This window comes from Electrona antarctica (genome assembly GCF_951216825.1).
Source record: "Electrona antarctica genome assembly, chromosome: 3".
Taxonomy (NCBI): domain Eukaryota; kingdom Metazoa; phylum Chordata; class Actinopteri; order Myctophiformes; family Myctophidae; genus Electrona; species Electrona antarctica.
In genome coordinates, this window is record NC_136808.1 from 25,453,299 (window position 1) to 25,470,476 (window position 17,178).

At 43.3% G+C, this 17,178-nt stretch overlaps 1 protein-coding gene across 1 annotated transcript; it reads left to right on the top strand.

Annotated features, from left to right (window-relative positions):
• The first annotated feature begins 548 nt into the window (after window positions 1-548).
• LOC306919455 (cilia- and flagella-associated protein 53-like) lies at window positions 549-12,364 on the top strand. The gene is made up of 9 exons (XM_079496178.1): window positions 549-731; window positions 1,112-1,285; window positions 2,206-2,437; window positions 3,982-4,053; window positions 4,624-4,842; window positions 6,110-6,326; window positions 6,998-7,100; window positions 9,753-9,988; window positions 11,036-12,364. The coding sequence occupies exons 2-8, from the start codon at window positions 1,122-1,124 to the stop codon at window positions 9,982-9,984; spliced, it is 1,239 nt and encodes a 412-aa protein (XP_079352304.1). The 5' UTR covers window positions 549-731; window positions 1,112-1,121; the 3' UTR covers window positions 9,985-9,988; window positions 11,036-12,364.
• Window positions 12,365-17,178: the final 4,814 nt, after the last annotated feature.

Genomic DNA, 17,178 nt, shown 5'->3' on the forward strand with positions numbered 1-17,178 from the left:
AACATGCAGTAATCCTGGTCTATACTGCCTCTCCCTGGCCAGCCGGGGTGCCTGATGGAGGGGAAAGGAACTGTTCGGAATAACGTGTTCCTTCCACATGCTACGTCCAGCCGGTAAAACTCCCCCCCTGTCAGGTGATAAGAAGCGGCCTGCTCTCTCCTCATGCATTGAAGGAAGCATGAGCTCAGTTCGGGGCTCTCCCCAGGTCGGCAGAGCAGCAACGGGAGCAGTGCATGTTCGAGCGCTAGTCCGACCGTTGTTTCCGCATGTCGGACTAATGCTCCGTCGGAATTACGTTTGGATCCCTCCAGGATTACAGTTTAGGCAATTGGCACAGGGTGAAAAAAGATCTGATATAATATAGTATGTAGCTGTCCCAGCAATGGGTATTTTGTAATATTTTATTTTATTGTTTACCTTTCTAAAAATGTGTAATATGTGAACATTGTATGTATTTTTGTTTTGGGTAACATATTGAATTTGTATGGTGTGTGGTGCCTTGGCTTCTATTGCTCATTTCATTATGACCTGTTGTAAGGGCATGCAGGTATGGTCCTATGTGATTAGTGTTGAGCAGCATTGATTGCACCTGTGTGAGCTAAGCTCAGTCAGAACAGAGTTTCAGTGGTGCAAGGAGCTCTTCCTACGACAAAAAAAGAGTCCTTAAAATAAAGAATATAAGATACAGATAACGTAACTCTCCTAAAATAATTGGCAGAAGGCGCAACACGGTATGTTACATGTTGTTTTGTTTGTAAACAGTAGCCTATTGTCATTTCATCGTTTGTTTGAACATGTGAATGTAATGGAAGTTTCATTGTGTATTGTGAATGTGGAGTATTTTCATGATTATGGACACTTTAAAAGGACAGCTCGACTGTCAAAGAGGACATTCATGATTCATATTTCATATTAATAATTAATTGTGTTAAAAAGGATATTGTTTGTTTTGTGTTGCAGCTTTTCACGTTGTCTTGGGCTATAATAAATTGCCTTGAAATATCAGTTGGAGCGTTGTCATTCTGCTGGTTGAAGAGCTTTAGGAGCGGTTATAGTATAATATAACGTTATGTTAATCTAATATAATGAATCTAATATTAACCCTTTCCAGACTGCGCTTCATGCTACAGACAGAGGAGCAGGACCTGCAGAGGGAAATGGAGGCCAAGCAGGAGACAGTTCTGGAGAGACAGGCCCGGATGAGAGAGCGAGCACGGACTCTGAAGGAGCAGAGAGAGAGAGAGAGGCTGCAGCTGGTGGAGGACAAGATGGAGCAGCTGTGCAGGTATAGGGGGCGTCCCTTTTGGAAACCCAGCCAATAGGAAGACAGAGGCTTAAGTAATTTCAGCCCGTCCCTATTGGTCGTCTAAGAGCTCCCCTGCACTTTGGGGCCTTTAGCATGCTGTGAACTGGAGTTGTGGCTGTTGAAAAGCCCAGCCAATAGGAACACAGGGCTTGTGCTCCCCGTAATCACGCACAATTAGCGACGTAGTCTTTTCTCACCAAGTGAGCTGAGTGCCATAAAAAAGTCATAAAACTATGCCTATACGCCTGACGTTTAAAATAAACGGCGACATCACGCTGCCATCTGGTGGTAGCAAGGGGTTTGGGGAGTCATTTAATGCGGTAGTTCCGTGTCCGTCACAGAAGGGGTGTCGCTAATTTGTTGTGTGTGATGTTTGAGGAGGAAACGCACCTTGGCGACCCTCTTGGGTCCCAGCTGATCAGACGCCACTCTGCTATGCATTTTATTTTTGTTTTCGCGCGTGGGTTTTTTTGAGGGGCGCTAGCCCCTCCTACATCCAGCTTTTGTCCCCACAAACCATGTCTTAAACAAACATTAAATTCCCATTGACAATGAATGGAGAATTTTACATCATAGTGTCTCAGCAAACAGGCATAGTGTCTATTTTACGTCATGATGATGTATGATGATGAGAGCGCCCCTCACTTCACACGGGTATGATTATTTTTGAGGGGTGCTAGCCCCTCCTATATACAGCTTTTGTCCCCCACACGTCTCGACATTTGCCAATGACAATGAAAGGAGAAATTAGGTCAAATGTCCGCCAAATATGATGTAAATTTAACCAACCCAATCACATAAATTCAGTTGTTCATGAGATAATGTATGATGATGTATAATGATAAGAGCACCCCTCACTTCACACGGGTGTGATTTTTTTTTTGTCATTTCCGCTCCAGAGAGCAGAGCGAGGAGCTTCGCGCGACGCAGACCAAGCGCTGTCAGGACCAGGTGTGCGTGGAGCGCGCCGTGCAGCTGCGCAGCGCGCAGGAAGAGCACCGCCAGCGGCAGGAAGAGGAGGAGCTCTACGCCGGCCTGTGGGAGGCGGACCGGCTGGCCAAGGAGGGGCGGAGCCAGGAGGAGGGGCGGAGACAGAGGCGGAGCAACCAGGAGGACCTGGCTCACCTGCAGGTCGTTATCACTTTTTTCATTTTTTTTTCTTTTGTGACTTAAACAGATCGTGACATTTTTTCATATTTGTTTTAGGTTTTCTGAGCTCAATTGCACCAAAAGAAACAGAACTTTTAACATTCAGTTGATTTTCTGTGGTCTGGGGATTTCTGGCTCAAACAAGAGCTCTGATTTGCCTGTGAACTGTGATAGTCCACAAATCCCATATATGACATGATGCGCCAGCAGATGACGCGCAGCAGATGTCACTGTTGAGGGCATTTTGCCTGTTTTCATTGCAGCTCAAAAGGCTTCAGAACACACAGAGAAAACCACAGAAAATCCACTGAACATTCAAAGTGCAGGTTGTGTGGGTGTAATTGAGGTCATAAAACCTAAAAGTTTAGTTTAGTTTTAACTGTATTTTTTCTTTTTCTTTTTTGTTGTTGAAAGGGTTAGTTTTGTTTTATATTGTAACTTCAAAAAGCAGAGAAAATAGCAGCTGATGGAGAGTTGATAACTAAAAGGTGTAAAATGAAACGAAATGGACCCTTTTACCGTTCCATTTAAATTATTGTTAAACATCTGCATTAATTAATTTACAAGAAGTTTACACAATACCCAGTTAGAGAATGTAGAATAATAATTGTTATTTTGAACCTGTTATCTCTCCTAATGGTATAGCAACATCAATACAGCATGGAATTGTGGACAAATAAAAAACGTTATCCAACGAGAACAAAATATTCTTTAGTTTTGGGTCTGAGAGGCTAAATGTCATCAAATGGTGGTCCGTGGCTCAAATGGATCTGAGAGGCTAAATGTCATCAAATGGTGCTCTGTGGCTCAAATGGGTCTGAGAGGCTAAATGTCATCAAATGGTGGTCCGTGGCTCAGATGGGTCTGAGAGGCTAAATGTCATCAAATGGTGGTCCGTGGCTCAGATGGGTCTGAGAGGCTAAATGTCATCAAATGGTGGTCCGTGGCTCAGATGGGTCTGAGAGGCTAAATGTCATCAAATGGTGGTCCGTGGCTCAAATGGGTCTGAGAGGCTAAATGTCATCAAATGGTGGTCCGTGGCTCAAATGGGTCTGAGAGGCTAAATGTCATCAAATGGTGCTCCGTGGCTCAAATGGGTCTGAGAGGCTAAATGTCATCAAATGGTGGTCCGTGGCTCAAATTGGTCTGAGAGGCTAAATGTCATCAAATGGTGGTCCGTGGCTCAAATGGGTCTGAGAGGCTAAATGTCATCAAATGGTGCTCCGTGGCTCAAATGGGTCTGAGAGGCTAAATGTCATTAAATGGTGGTCCGTGGCTCAAATGGGTCTGAGAGGATAAATGTCATCAAATGGTGGTCCGTGGCTCAAATGGGTCTGAGAGGATAAATGTCATGGTGGTCCGTGGCTCAGATGGGTCTGAGAGGATAAATAAATAATGCTGCATAAATAATGTATTAAAAATAGGATGAAAAGGGTTGAAAACCACTGGATTAGTTTGACCTGTAATGACCCTGGCTCACCTCCAGGGGGTAGTGTGTTAATGAACTCTTCTGCTCACCTGTGCAGGCTCAGGTGGAGGAGGCGGAGCAACAGAGACAGGAAGCCAAGCAGCTCAAAGAACAGGAAGCACAACGTGTGGTGAGAGAGAGTGTGTGTGTGTGTGTGTGTGTGTGTGTGTGTGTGTGTGTGTGTGTGTGTGTGTGTGTGTGTGTGTGTGTGTGTGTGTGTGTGTGTGTGTGTGTGTGTGTGTGTGTGTGTGTGTGTGTGTGTGTGTGTGTGTGTGTGTGTGTGTGTGTGTGTGTGTGTGTGTGTGTGTGTGTGTGTGTGTGTGTGTGTGTGTGTGTGTGTGTGTGTGGCAGGCAGAGGACAGACAGAGACAGTGTGTGTGTGTTGTGTCGCAGAGGAGAGACAGTGTGTGTGTGTTGTGTCTATCGCAGAGGAGAGACTGTGTGTGTGTGTTGTGTCTATCGCAGAGGAGAGACTGTGTGTGTGTGTTGTGTCCATCACAGAGGACAGACAGAGACAGTGTGTGTGTGTTGTGTCCATCGCAGAGGACAGAGACAATGTGTGTGTGTGTGTGGTGTCCATCGCAGAGGACAGACAGAGACAATGTGTGTGTGTGTTGTGTCCATCACAGAGGACAGACAGAGTGTGTGTGTTGTGTCCATCACAGAGGACAGACAGAGTGTGTGTGTTGTGTCATCACAGAGGACAGAGACAGAGGCGCTGCGCGCGGAGCAGCAGCAGGCTGGCGTCCAGAAGCAGAGGGACCAGGAGGCTCGTCGCAGACAGCTGGACGGATGTCTCCGCCTGAAGACGCGCCGTCTGTCCCGCGAGCTGCGCGACCAGCTGGCCGTTGACGCCCGTCTCCTGGAGACGCTCTTCTCCCAGGACACCGACGAGGAGCAGGAGGCCGCGCGCAGGAAGGTGACGATGGATGGATGGATGGATGGATGGGTGGGTGGGTGGGTGGACGGACGGACGGATGGATGGATGGATGGATGGGTGGGCGGGCGGACGGACGGACGGACGGACGGACGGACGGACGGATGGACGGACGGACGGACGGATGGACAAAAAACATTAAAAAAAATAAAAGTTGAATTTTATATTATCGGTCCTTTAAGGCTGAAAGGATAACACAATAGTTTATTAGTCATAAAGTATGTAAACTACACAGAGGTACAGTCAGACTCTTCAGACTCCACCTTAGCCTGTGGTACTCGCCCTAGCCTCGAAGACCTTGCAGACTTATGCAAAATCTAAAAATGTGATTTAGACAAGCAGCGAGCTATGTATGCTTAGATGATTTTGATTTATATTTTTTTGATAGATTTGCACGACTGAAAAGACGAAACGGAAGTGGGGAGCTGCTTCACTTCCGCGTTATCGCTTTGTTCATGATCAGAGATTCCGTTGCTCCAGACTGTATGACTGGAAACATTTGAAAATTGCGGGAGGCAACAACAGTCTAGGTGTGCGAGACTAATTTACAACTTTCAATTTAGGCATTTAGCAGACGCTCTCGAGAGCGATTTACAGAAAGCAAGAACAACACATGGTAATACATCAAATACATAGGAAGAGTCACCAGTAAGACGCCTCAGGCGAGAAGCGACCGCAGGGCTGAGACACTCTACCGGAAAATGTCAATTCATTATGTCAGCACTACAGCGGAGCGGACAGACGGTAAAATCTCTACCAAAGTCCTGATGTCACTCGCTCAGGGCCGTAGAAGTTTCATTTTAAATTGGCTCATATAAGCATTGTGGTCTAAAAATAAATAAACTGTCTCAGCGATATTGTCAGGGAGGTGTCTCTGTGTCGTCACAACAGTGATATTCATAAGCAACCTAAGAGCCTAACATCTGTCTATATCTGTATAATGAAACTATGAGCGGCGGTGGCTCAGGGGTAGAGTGGCTGGATGCAAGGTTGCCAGTTCGAACCCGGGCTCCCCCAGAGTTAGTGTCGAAGTGTATCTAAATTAAATGAGTTTAGCCTTTGCATACGCCTGTAAGGTCGTCAAGGCTAGGGCAAGTGCTACGGCAAGTGCTAATACATGCCTAAATTGCGTGCGTGGTGTGTGGTGTGTGGTGCGTGGTGGAGCGTGCGTGGTGCGTGGTGTGTGGTGCGTGGTGGTGCGTGCGTGGTGTGTGGTGCGTGGTGGTGCGTGTGTGGTGCGTGCACGCAGCTTCAGCGGCAGCAGGAGGAGAGACAGTACCGCGACTACCTCCAGGAGGAGAGAGACGAGCAGAGGAGAGATGAGCAGGAGGAGGAGCTCCGCGTTGGAGAACAGCTCCATGACATCTGGAGAGAGAGAGCGGAGCGGAAACATCTGGAGGGGCGAGCAAGGAGCAGGCTGATGAGAGACGTGGCGGATGTGAGACGTCTTCAGATCCAACACCGATGTAATTATGATAACTTAATATGATAATAATAATACTTAGGGCTGTCAAACGATAAAGTAGCGTCGCTGCTTCTTCACCTGGAAAGGAGCCAGCTTAGGTGGTTCGGGCATCTGGTTATATGCCTCTCGGGCGTCTACCTATGGAGGTCCTCGAGGCACGTCCCACTGGGAGGAGACCCCGGGGCAGACCAAGGCGCATTTGGAGGAATCACATCGACTCACTGGCCTTGGAACGTCTCGGGATCCCCCAGGAGGAAGTCACTAATGTTGCTCTGGAGAGGGAAGTCTGGAGCTCTCTGGTGGAGCTGTTGCCCCCGCAACCTGACTACGGATAAGCGGTTGAAGATGGGTGGATGGATAATCACAGCTTAAAAAATAATGAATCATGATTAATCACCATTCGAACTATGTCCAAAATATGTATGTCATGTTTTTCTGTATATTGTTGTGTCATACGTATGTATGTAGTATGTATTATTATTCTTCATAACAATTGTGTGTGTGTGTGTGTGTGTGTGTGTGTGTGTGTGTGTGTGTGTGTGTGTGTGTGTGTGTGTGTGTGTGTGTGTGTGTGTGTGTGTGTGTGTGTGTGTGTGTGTGTGTGTGTGTGTGTGTGTGTGTGTGTGTGTGTGTGTGTGTGTGTGTGTGTGTGTGCGCGCGCGCGCGCGTCAGTGGATCAGAACATGCAACAGCAGCTGCAGTTGGATGCAGAGAAGACTGAGCTGACCAGAACTGTCCAGGAGGTCAAAGTGTTGGACGAGGAACAGAAGAGATGGTACGTTTTAAACCAGAAGCAAAGATTTGAGTTAAAAAACGTTCACTGGGAAATATATATTCAAAGATTTGCACATATTTTCAGGATTTTTGAAAAATAGCAGATCTACAAGCTCAGATCTTGTAGATCTGCTATTTTTCAATAGCTAAAGTATAACATAATGCTTAAAACACCAAAAGGGGTTCTCGCCCTTAATGGGTTAAAAAGATGTTTAATAATTAACACTAAACACGGGTGATTTTCACCCGGACGATTATATTTTAGTACTTTCATAATGTTGCTGATGTCAGAGGTGGGCGGGTCTTTCAGTACCTTCATGATGCTCAGTGACATCATAATGTTGCTGATGTCTGAGGTGGGCGGGTCTTTCAGTACCTTCATGATGCTCAGTGACATCATAATGTTGCTGATGTCAGAGGTGGGCGGGTCTTTCAGTACCTTCATGATGCTCAGTGACATCATAATGTTGCTGATGTCTGAGGTGGGCGGGTCTTTCAGTACCTTCATGATGCTCAGTGACATCATAATGTTGCTGATGTCAGAGGTGGGCGGGTCTTTCAGTACCTTCATGATGCTCAGTGACATCATAATGTTGCTGATGTCAGAGGTGGGCGGGTCTTTCAGTACCTTCATGATGCTCAGTGACATCATAATGTTGCTGATGTCTGAGGTGGGCGGGTCTTTCAGTACCTTCATGATGCTCAGTGACATCATAATGTTGCTGATGTCTGAGGTGGGCGGGTCTTTCAGTACCTTCATGATGCTCAGTGACATCACAATGTTGCTGATGTCTGAGGTGGGCGGGTCTTTCAGTACCTTCATGATGCTCAGTGACATCATAATGTTGCTGATGTCAGAGGTGGGCGGCAGTGACATCATAATGTTGCTGATGTCTGAGGTGGGCGGGTCTTTCAGTACCTTCATGATGCTCAGTGACATCATAATGTTGCTGATGTCAGAGGTGGGCGGGTCTTTCAGTACCTTCATGATGCTCAGTGACATCATAATGTTGCTGATGTCAGAGGTGGGCGGGTCTTTCAGTACCTTCATGATGCTCAGTGACATCATAATGTTGCTGATGTCTGAGGTGGGCGGGTCTTTCAGTACCTTCATGATGCTCAGTGACATCATAATGTTGCTGATGTCAGAGGTGGGCGGGTCTTTCAGTACCTTCATGATGCTCAGTGACATCATAATGTTGCTGATGTCAGAGGTGGGCGGGTCTTTCAGTACCTTCATGATGCTCAGTGACATCATAATGTTGCTGATGTCTGAGGTGGGCGGGTCTTTCAGTACCTTCATGATGCTCAGTGACATCATAATGTTGCTGATGTCTGAGGTGGGCGGGTCTTTCAGTACCTTCATGATGCTCAGTGACATCATAATGTTGCTGATGTCTGAGGTGAACGGGTCTTTCAGTACCTTCATGATGCTCAGTGACATCATAATGTTGCTGATGTCAGAGGTGGGCGGCAGTGACATCATAATGTTGCTGATGTCTGAGGTGGGCGGGTCTTTCAGTACCTTCATGATGCTCAGTGACATCATAATATTGCTGATGTCAGAGGTGGGCGGGTCTTTCAGTACCTTCATGATGATCAGTGACATCATAATGTTGCTGATGTCAGAGGTGGGCGGGGCTTTCAGTACCTTCATGATGCTCAGTGACATCATAATGTTGCTGATGTCTGAGGTGGGCGGGTCTTTCTGTACCTTCATGATGCTCAGTGACATCATAATGTTGCTGATGTCAGAGGTGGGCGGCAGTGACATCATAATGTTGCTGATGTCTGAGGTGGGCGGGTCTTTCAGTACCTTCATGATGCTCAGTGACATCATAATGTTGCTGATGTCAGAGGTGGGCGGGTCTTTCAGTACCTTCATGATGCTCAGTGACATCATAATGTTGCTGATGTCAGAGGTGGGCGGGTCTTTCAGTACCTTCATGATGCTCAGTGACATCATAATGTTGCTGATGTCTGAGGTGGGCGGGTCTTTCAGTACCTTCATGATGCTCAGTGACATCATAATGTTGCTGATGTCAGAGGTGGGCGGGTCTTTCAGTACCTTCATGATGCTCAGTGACATCATAATGTTGCTGATGTCTGAGGTGGGTGGGTCTTTCAGTACCTTCATGATGCTCAGTGACATCGTAGAAGGTATATTTGTTTTCCTGCCCACATTCCTGGTTATTTCTACAGGCAGGTGTTTGGGTGAATTTCACTCGCGTTTAGTGAGAAAAGAGGAAAATCCTATACACCCACAATGGACTTTTTTTATTTAATTTTTCTTCACTGGACCATTCTCACATGTCTTAGGAATGGGTGGACCAAAGGAGAAGTTCCCAACTTAATTTTTCACTGATTTTGTCCCCCTATCTATTTTTCGTTTTTTTGTGATTCAAGAGTAAAAAAATATATATTGTTAAACATCTGCATTACTTAATTTTCAAGAACTCTACACAATTAGAGAATATAAAATAACTGTTATTTTGCTTGTTGTGGACAAAATGTTATCGATAACAAAATATTCTTTCGTTTTGGGTCTGAGAGGTTGAATCTCATCAAATGGTGGTCCGTGGCTCAAATGCCGAATAAATAATGGGCCTTGACATTATTTCTTTGCCCCCCCCCCCCCCCCCCCCCCCGCCAGTCACAAGCAGAGCTGTGAGCAGTACCAGCAAGATCTTCTGGCTCAGATGAAGCACCGCCAGGGTCTGCTGGAGGCCGACCGGGCTCAGACGGAGACGGAACACCAGCAGGGTCTTCTGGTCCAGGAGCGCTACCGCCACAAGATGGACGACATCTTGTCTCAGCCTCTCTCCTCCTCCTCCTCCGCTGTCACGTCTGTCCACCCCTTTAGACGCTCAGCGGTGCAGTGTTGATTTTGTAAGGCATTTTTTATTTTAGTTTGCGTCATTTTATAGTCATTTTACTCACCTGGAATGTTTCAGTGTTCGTGTAGTCGACGAAATATCATTGTCGACCACAATGTATTTTGGCGGGCCTTGGCGAAGGTTGGCGAAAGGGCCTTTCTTGTGTGGAGTTTGCATGTTCTTCCCGTGTCCCCTAGTGTAGGTACCCTCACAAAACAGTAATCCTGGTCTGTAAACTACCTCCCCCTGGCCTTGCCGGGGCGCCTGATGGAGGGGAAAGGAACTGGTTGGAAAAACGTGTTCCTTCCACGCTCTACGTCCAACCAGGGAAATTCCCCCCTGTCAGGTGTAAAGGAGCGACTTGGACACTCATGCATGTAGGAAGCATGAGTTCAAGTCCGTTGCTCTCCCCAGGTTGGTGGAGGGCGTGTAGAGCCCAGGATCACATTAGATAATTGACAGAGGGGGTGAAAAATGGGTTACATTATTATTATTATTATTTTTAAGATATATTTAGTCTTGTACTTTTAGTGATCATAGCTTAGTTTTCATGTGGTTTCCATTTAGTTTTCGTCAGTGTAAATAAGGTAGTCGACGAACATTTATAGTTTGACTAAAACACTGCAGCGATGGCGGAAAGTAACTGCGTTTACTGTTTTTAGGTGCTTTAACTATTTCCAGTACTTTTACTTTACTGCTCCCACCTCAGATCCAAATGTTGTACTTTTTTACTCCATTGCATTTATTTGAAATCTTTACTTATTATAGTTACTTGGTTTTTCATCATTATTACAATACACGCTTAATTTCGGCCATTTGAAAATAGCAGATCTGCAAGCTCACTTTTCTATTGAAAATCCCCACGGAGAAGTCTTATAGATTGTGTCATATAAGAACCAAAAATAAATTAATAAATACATTGGTATGTGACTGTGTTGTGTTGTGAGTGAAAGTGGTTCTCTAAGTGTTCTAGTTCAGTCACATAACTCACAAATAGATTGAACCGATATTTAAAGATGGCGTGCCATAGTTTTGTACATTTTCTGTTTTTTTTTTACAGAACCTTTCCCACGTACCGATCAGAATACTGGTGCAACAACCAACCAAACAGACAACAAACCGCCAGTACACGCAACAGGAGAAGAAACCGATCAGGCCGCATTGCTTAGCCCAGTTGATGATGGGAAATACATTTAGGCCTGAAATTTAAAAAATGTCTTCTAAATCCTGACAGTTTTCTGAAATACTTATGTTTCTGTATCAGTGGTGCTCAATATTTTATGTCAAGGACCCCAGAAATTATATGTAATTGGCCACCGACCCTATCTGAAAATATGTTGTTCCTGCAGGGACCCCTCCCAGAAGCAAAGATTTGAGTTAAAGAATATGTATTCAAAGATTTGCACTACATTTTCACGATTTTTCAAAAATAGCAGATCTACAAGCTCGTAGCGTGGCACTCGGTGCCAGGCTATGAGCTTGTAGATCTGCTATTTTTCAATAGCTAAAGTATAACATAATGCTTAAAACACCAAAAGGAACCTCACCTCAAAAAACCTCACTCATTGATTCACTCGTGTAGGCTACCAAAATATGTTTTAATTGGGAAAAACAAATGTATAATTTCTCAGGTCAAATATTGATATGGTATTAAACATGAAATTAATTAATTACAAAGTCTAATTAATTAGATTATTTTTAATCCAGTCCTAGCCCTAGAAAACGTATACATTTTTCCCGCAGAATCATCTAACTCCAGCAAATCACTAATATTACTAACAAATATTTATCTTATGTCGTCATATTTAGGGCTTTAAAACAAAAAGTGAACCTTGTTTTTAACATGGGCGTCAATGGGAAATTGTGAAATTTGTGTGCCTATTTCAGCATTTTTCAATATGATCCCCTACTTGGATTTCTTAGGACTTTTGCTATGTTATTACTAACATATTTATGAAACAAAACAAAGTTTAATGAGTTTCTGTTGCAATTCGTTTGAGGTTGACCCCTTTCCCCCCCTTAGATTCCCTGATTTAAATGTAGTGCCCTCTGTAACAGAATCTGTATGACAAAAAAAGCACTACTTTTATTAGTTATAGCCAGGAGGTGGCAGTGTGACTCCACCACGTTCCAAGGATCATAAACCAACAATCCTAGGCTTTCATTTTTCCAATCTGTGTACTAATTCTGATATACTGCTGATAATATTTCAATATTTTCCATACTCATATAAGAGGAATTAAAAAGGATGTCAAAAACAGGTCTCATTACTATTAGTTTTTGGACTATCTGTGTGAATTATTTCACAGTGTATTGTTTCATTTGTGGTGTTTCACGTTTAAATTCCCTGAAGTGTACTACTGTACTAATTAAAAGATAATTATATGTATTTATGTGAAGTATGTTGTTATCATCAAATGAGGCCAGAGAAAACAAAGAAACACACGTCTGTCTGTCTGTCTGTCTGTCAGTATTTTAGTATTTAAAAAAATCACACCCGTGTGAACTGAGTGGTGTAAGGTCTTATATAGACTGATCAGCTGTGGTCTGATGTAATGTCTGACGTAATGAAATAACACCCGTGTGAACTGGGTGACCATAGCAACCGTGCTCATTTTTTGAGCGCAGACAGACAGACACGTAAACTAACAAAGCCAGTTGTAGGAGTGGTTTACACCACTCAAAAATAAAGGCTTAAACTGTTGATGCATGACCGGCAGAGCAGCATATCTGCATATGGAGCTGGCCTGTTCTGACATCACAATGATGTTCTGACATCACAATGATGCGCGACCTCGCCCTTTATTAGCCAATAATTGATGATCACACCTGATCACCCCCCAACGGGCATGGATGACCCCTAGATCTCCATATATGGAGCTGGCTTGTTCTGACATCACAATGTGGAATACATTTTGGGCATTTATATGAATGTAAATTTGCATTGCAGTGCAAACTGAGACCAATGAAATTGGTCTCAGTTTGCTTGTACTTTCCTTGAACTGTACCCAGTCCCACTCTACAAACTTGATATAATTCTCAATCAATCAATCAATCAATCAATCAATCAATCAATCAATCAATCACACACAAGGCTTTGTTTGTTCTGTCACCAATGAGACTTGCTAGCCTGGTTAACCTGCACTCCACCTTGAATACATTTCATTCCGTTCTGCGAGGTGATCGACCTGCAGGCTACAGACTTCCCACAGATGATATTGTGTTATTGTAACTGGCGTGCCAAGTATTTTCTTCTTTAAGTTGCAATAAATCAGGCTGATAAGATATAGCCTGTCACAGTACTCTTATGTGTTGACTGTGGAATGCGGTTGGCATATAAGGGGAGATCCATGGAGTGGCATTCTTGGGCTGCATTATACTATTGGTATGGCCTATATGTGCCTAATTTCATAATACGTTGCATATTTCTGTGTGTGTCATGGGATTTAATTTTGAATACTGTACATTTTGTTTTAATACTTTTGCAAATTGCATCTAAAATTCCAGATATCACATCAGTTATAGGCCTCATATCGATTTAATTAGAACTAGGGTAAATATTAGTCTTAAAATAATGTACAGATCAATTAACTGTTTTTCTTTCAAGTCAAGAAAACGAATTGCACAACAATTGTTATTTCCTATACTGGACTATGGCGACATAATTCACGAGAACACCTCTTTACTAATATATAATTATATATATATATATATGTTTGTTTTGAGGTGTGCTTATACCGTACGCACCATTGTGTTATGTATGAGTCATTGAACTGGTTATCACGCCAAGCTAGGAGACAATTCCATTGGTTGCTTTTTGTGTTTAAATGTTTTTATTTTAATTATCCCACATACCGATTCTCATCTGTTTATTCTCTAAGACATACTCAACATCTTTATTTTATTTGCCCATAATCTCTAGAGAGATAGGTAGGCGTGCTTTTAATTTCACAGCACCAGCAGACTGGAATGTCCTGCCCTTGTCTCTTAGATCAATTACTTCTGTTGATGCTTTCAAGAATGCATTACTAGTTCATCTTATATCTAGCTATTCTTGTTTTTGATTGCTCTTTTGTGTTGTCTTGAGACTATATCCTATTGGCATCATACTTGTTTATTTGCATTGAATGTCTTATTTCTTGTATTAATGTTGTATAATGTATTTTTTTTTCTCCAATGAAACTCTGGGGTTACGACTCGAGTATACTGATGTAGTGGGTTTGTGGTGGGTTTGTGATGGGGAAGAGCCTTTGTGTAATGTCTTTTGTTTGTTTTTGTTGCTGTATTGTTTTGTTGTACCCTGAGGAACCCCTTGAAAACGAGTTGCTGCAACTCAAGGGAGTATCCTTCAGTGAAAAAGTAGTTAGTATAGCCTATAGTTTAACCTGCAACAGACAGGGTGGGAGGGGGGGGGGGGCGTGAAGATATGTTTTAACTCAGGGGTGGCCCGGGGCATCTCCGGGGAGTGTGTCGCCGACCTTTGTTCATACCGAGCTAACGAGCTTGGCGCAAGCGGCGGCAAGCCCTTCAAAGTAGTCAGCTGACATTTAAAAACTGAAAAGTCGATTAAACAACAGTTAACTAAAGACGAAAACTGAGAATTTTCACCGAAAACCCAGACTTTTGATGACTGTTCACGGCCAAGCTACACCAGGCTTTTCTGGCCCCCGTAAAATCTGAATCCCCCCCACCGCCCCCCCGCCCCCCTTTTTCCCTCACTGTATATGTTTCTTTTCCCTTTTTACCTCCTTTATGATTAATTCCTGTTCTGTCCTTTGTCTATATAGAAGTGTCTATTTGTACGTCTCTAAATGTTTTTGATGAATTGAACATGGTGGACCCTATTGGAAACAAGTGTAATGCTTAATTGGGTCGTCCACTCACAGTTAACAGCCTTTGTATTGAGTTTGTGCTTGAAATGTACTGTAATTCTGCAAACTGTTAATACATTTTTCAATCAATCAATCAAAAAAACTTGCGCGTTTACCTTAAAAATCCAGTCCTAAAAATAGGACTGGACCTAACGGCCACGCTACACGGCCACGTTTACCCCCGCGCGTGCGTTTAATTTAGGTCCAGTCCTATTTTAAAAAACACACGCGCGGGACGCGTGTGTGTTTTTTGCACGCGTTTAGGGTAAACGCACGCATTTTGTGCGAGAAAAGCCTGGTGTAGCTTGGCCGTCAGCCGTTAGTCCTATTTCAAAATGGATGTGTGCGTGCGTGCGTGCGTGCGTGCGTGCGTGCGTGCGTGCGTGCGTGCGTGCGTGCGTGTGTGCGTCTCGTGTGTGCTGGCTATTCAACTATAGGCGCGAGACCGGCAGAGCAGGTTGAGCGATCAATTAACTGGAAAAGAGGGCTATGAGTACTGCATGCACATGATGTGTGCAGTTCATCCCTACCCCAATTATTGGGCCAGGTTTGGGCAGGTGCTGAGCAACGAACAGTAAATGTATTAAGGAAGAACAACACACACAGAACAACCTAACCAAAAATGTATTATTAGATAAAGACAATTCATTTAAATAAGGGTTTCGGCTTTCGGCCCATGCATAATGCCTACGGTGTTTTTGTTTTCCTTTTGTTTTTATATTGATAGGTAACCTGTGACATATTACTGCTATGTCCTTTTTTTCCTTTTCTCTTCATCGTATCTATTTCTTTCGCTATGTCATTGTGTCTGGTTTTACTTGTCTTTATGTTGTCCTAAGTGTTGTTTTTGTATCAGTATGACCACACCGTGGTGTTCACATAAAATTGGGCCATCACAATGATGTTCTGACATCACAATGATGTTCTGACATCACAATGATGTTCAGACATCACAATGATGTTCAGACATCACAATGATGTTCAGACATCACAATGATGCGCGACCTCGCCCTTTATTAGCCAATAATGATGATCACACCTGATCACCCCCCAACGGGCATGGATCACCCAGTCCCACTCTACAAACTTAATATAATTCTCAATCAATCAATCAATCAATCAATCAATCAATCACACACAAGGCTTTGTTTGTTCTGTCACCAATGAGACTTGCTAGCCTGGTTAACCTGCACTCCACCTTGAATACATTTCATTCCGTTCTACGAGGTGATCGACCTGCAGGCTACAGACTTGATGACAGATGATATTGTGTTATTGTAACTGGCGTGCCAAGTATTTTCTTCTTTAAGTTATACTGCTGGTTGCAATAAATCAGGCTGATAAGATATAGCCTGTCACAGTACTCTTATGTGTTGACTGTGGAATGCGGTTGGCATATAAGGGGAGATCCATGGAGTGGCATTCTTGGGCTGCATTATACTATTGTTATGGCCTATATGTGCCTAATTTCATAATACGTTGCATATTTCTGTGTGTGTCATGGGATTTAATTTTGAATACTGTACATTTTGTTTTAATACTTTTGCAAATTGCATCTACAATTCCAGATATCACATCAGTTATAGGCCTCATATCGATTTAATTAGAACTAGGGTAAATATTAGTCTTAAAATAATGTACAGATCAATTAACTGTTTTTCTTTCAAGTCAAGAAAACGAATTGCACAACAATTGTTATTTCCTATACTGGACTATGGCGACATAATTCACGAGAACACCTCTTTACTAATATATAATTATATATATATATGTTTGTTTTGAGGTGTCCTTATACCGTACGCACCATTGTGTTATGTATGAGTCATTGAACTGGTTATCACGCCAAGCTAGGAGACAATTCCATTGGTTGCTTTTTGTGTTTAAATGTTTTTATTTTAATTATCCCACATACTGATTCTCATCTGTTTATTCTCTAAGACATACTCAACATCTTTATTTTATTTGCCCATAATCTCTAGAGAGATAGGTAGGCGTGCTTTTAATTTCAAAGCACCAGCAGACTGGAATGTCCTGCCCTTGTCTCTTAGATCAATTACTTCTGTTGATGCTTTCAAGAATGCATTACTAGTTCATCTTATATCTAGCTATTCTTGTTTTTGATTGCTCTTTTGTGTTGTCTTGAGACTATATCCTATTGGCATCATACTTGTTTATTTGCATTGAATGTCTTATTTCTTGTATTAATGTTGTATAATGTATTTTTTCTTCCCAATGAAACTCTGGGGTTACGACTCGAGTATACTGATGTAGTGGGTTTGTGGTGGGTTTGTGATGGGGAAGAGCCTTTTGTTTGTTTTTGTTGCTGTATTGT

Coding starts and splice junctions, on each gene's coding strand:
- LOC306919455 (XM_079496178.1), top strand. CDS start 1,122: ATGCTACAGACAGAGGAGCAGGACCTGCAGAGGGAAATGGAGGCCAAG. Junction 1,286..2,205: donor AAGATGGAGCAGCTGTGCAG/GTATAGGGGGCG, acceptor TTTCCGCTCCAG/AGAGCAGAGCGAGGAGCTTC. Junction 6,327..6,997: donor TCTTCAGATCCAACACCGAT/GTAATTATGATA, acceptor CGCGCGCGTCAG/TGGATCAGAACATGCAACAG.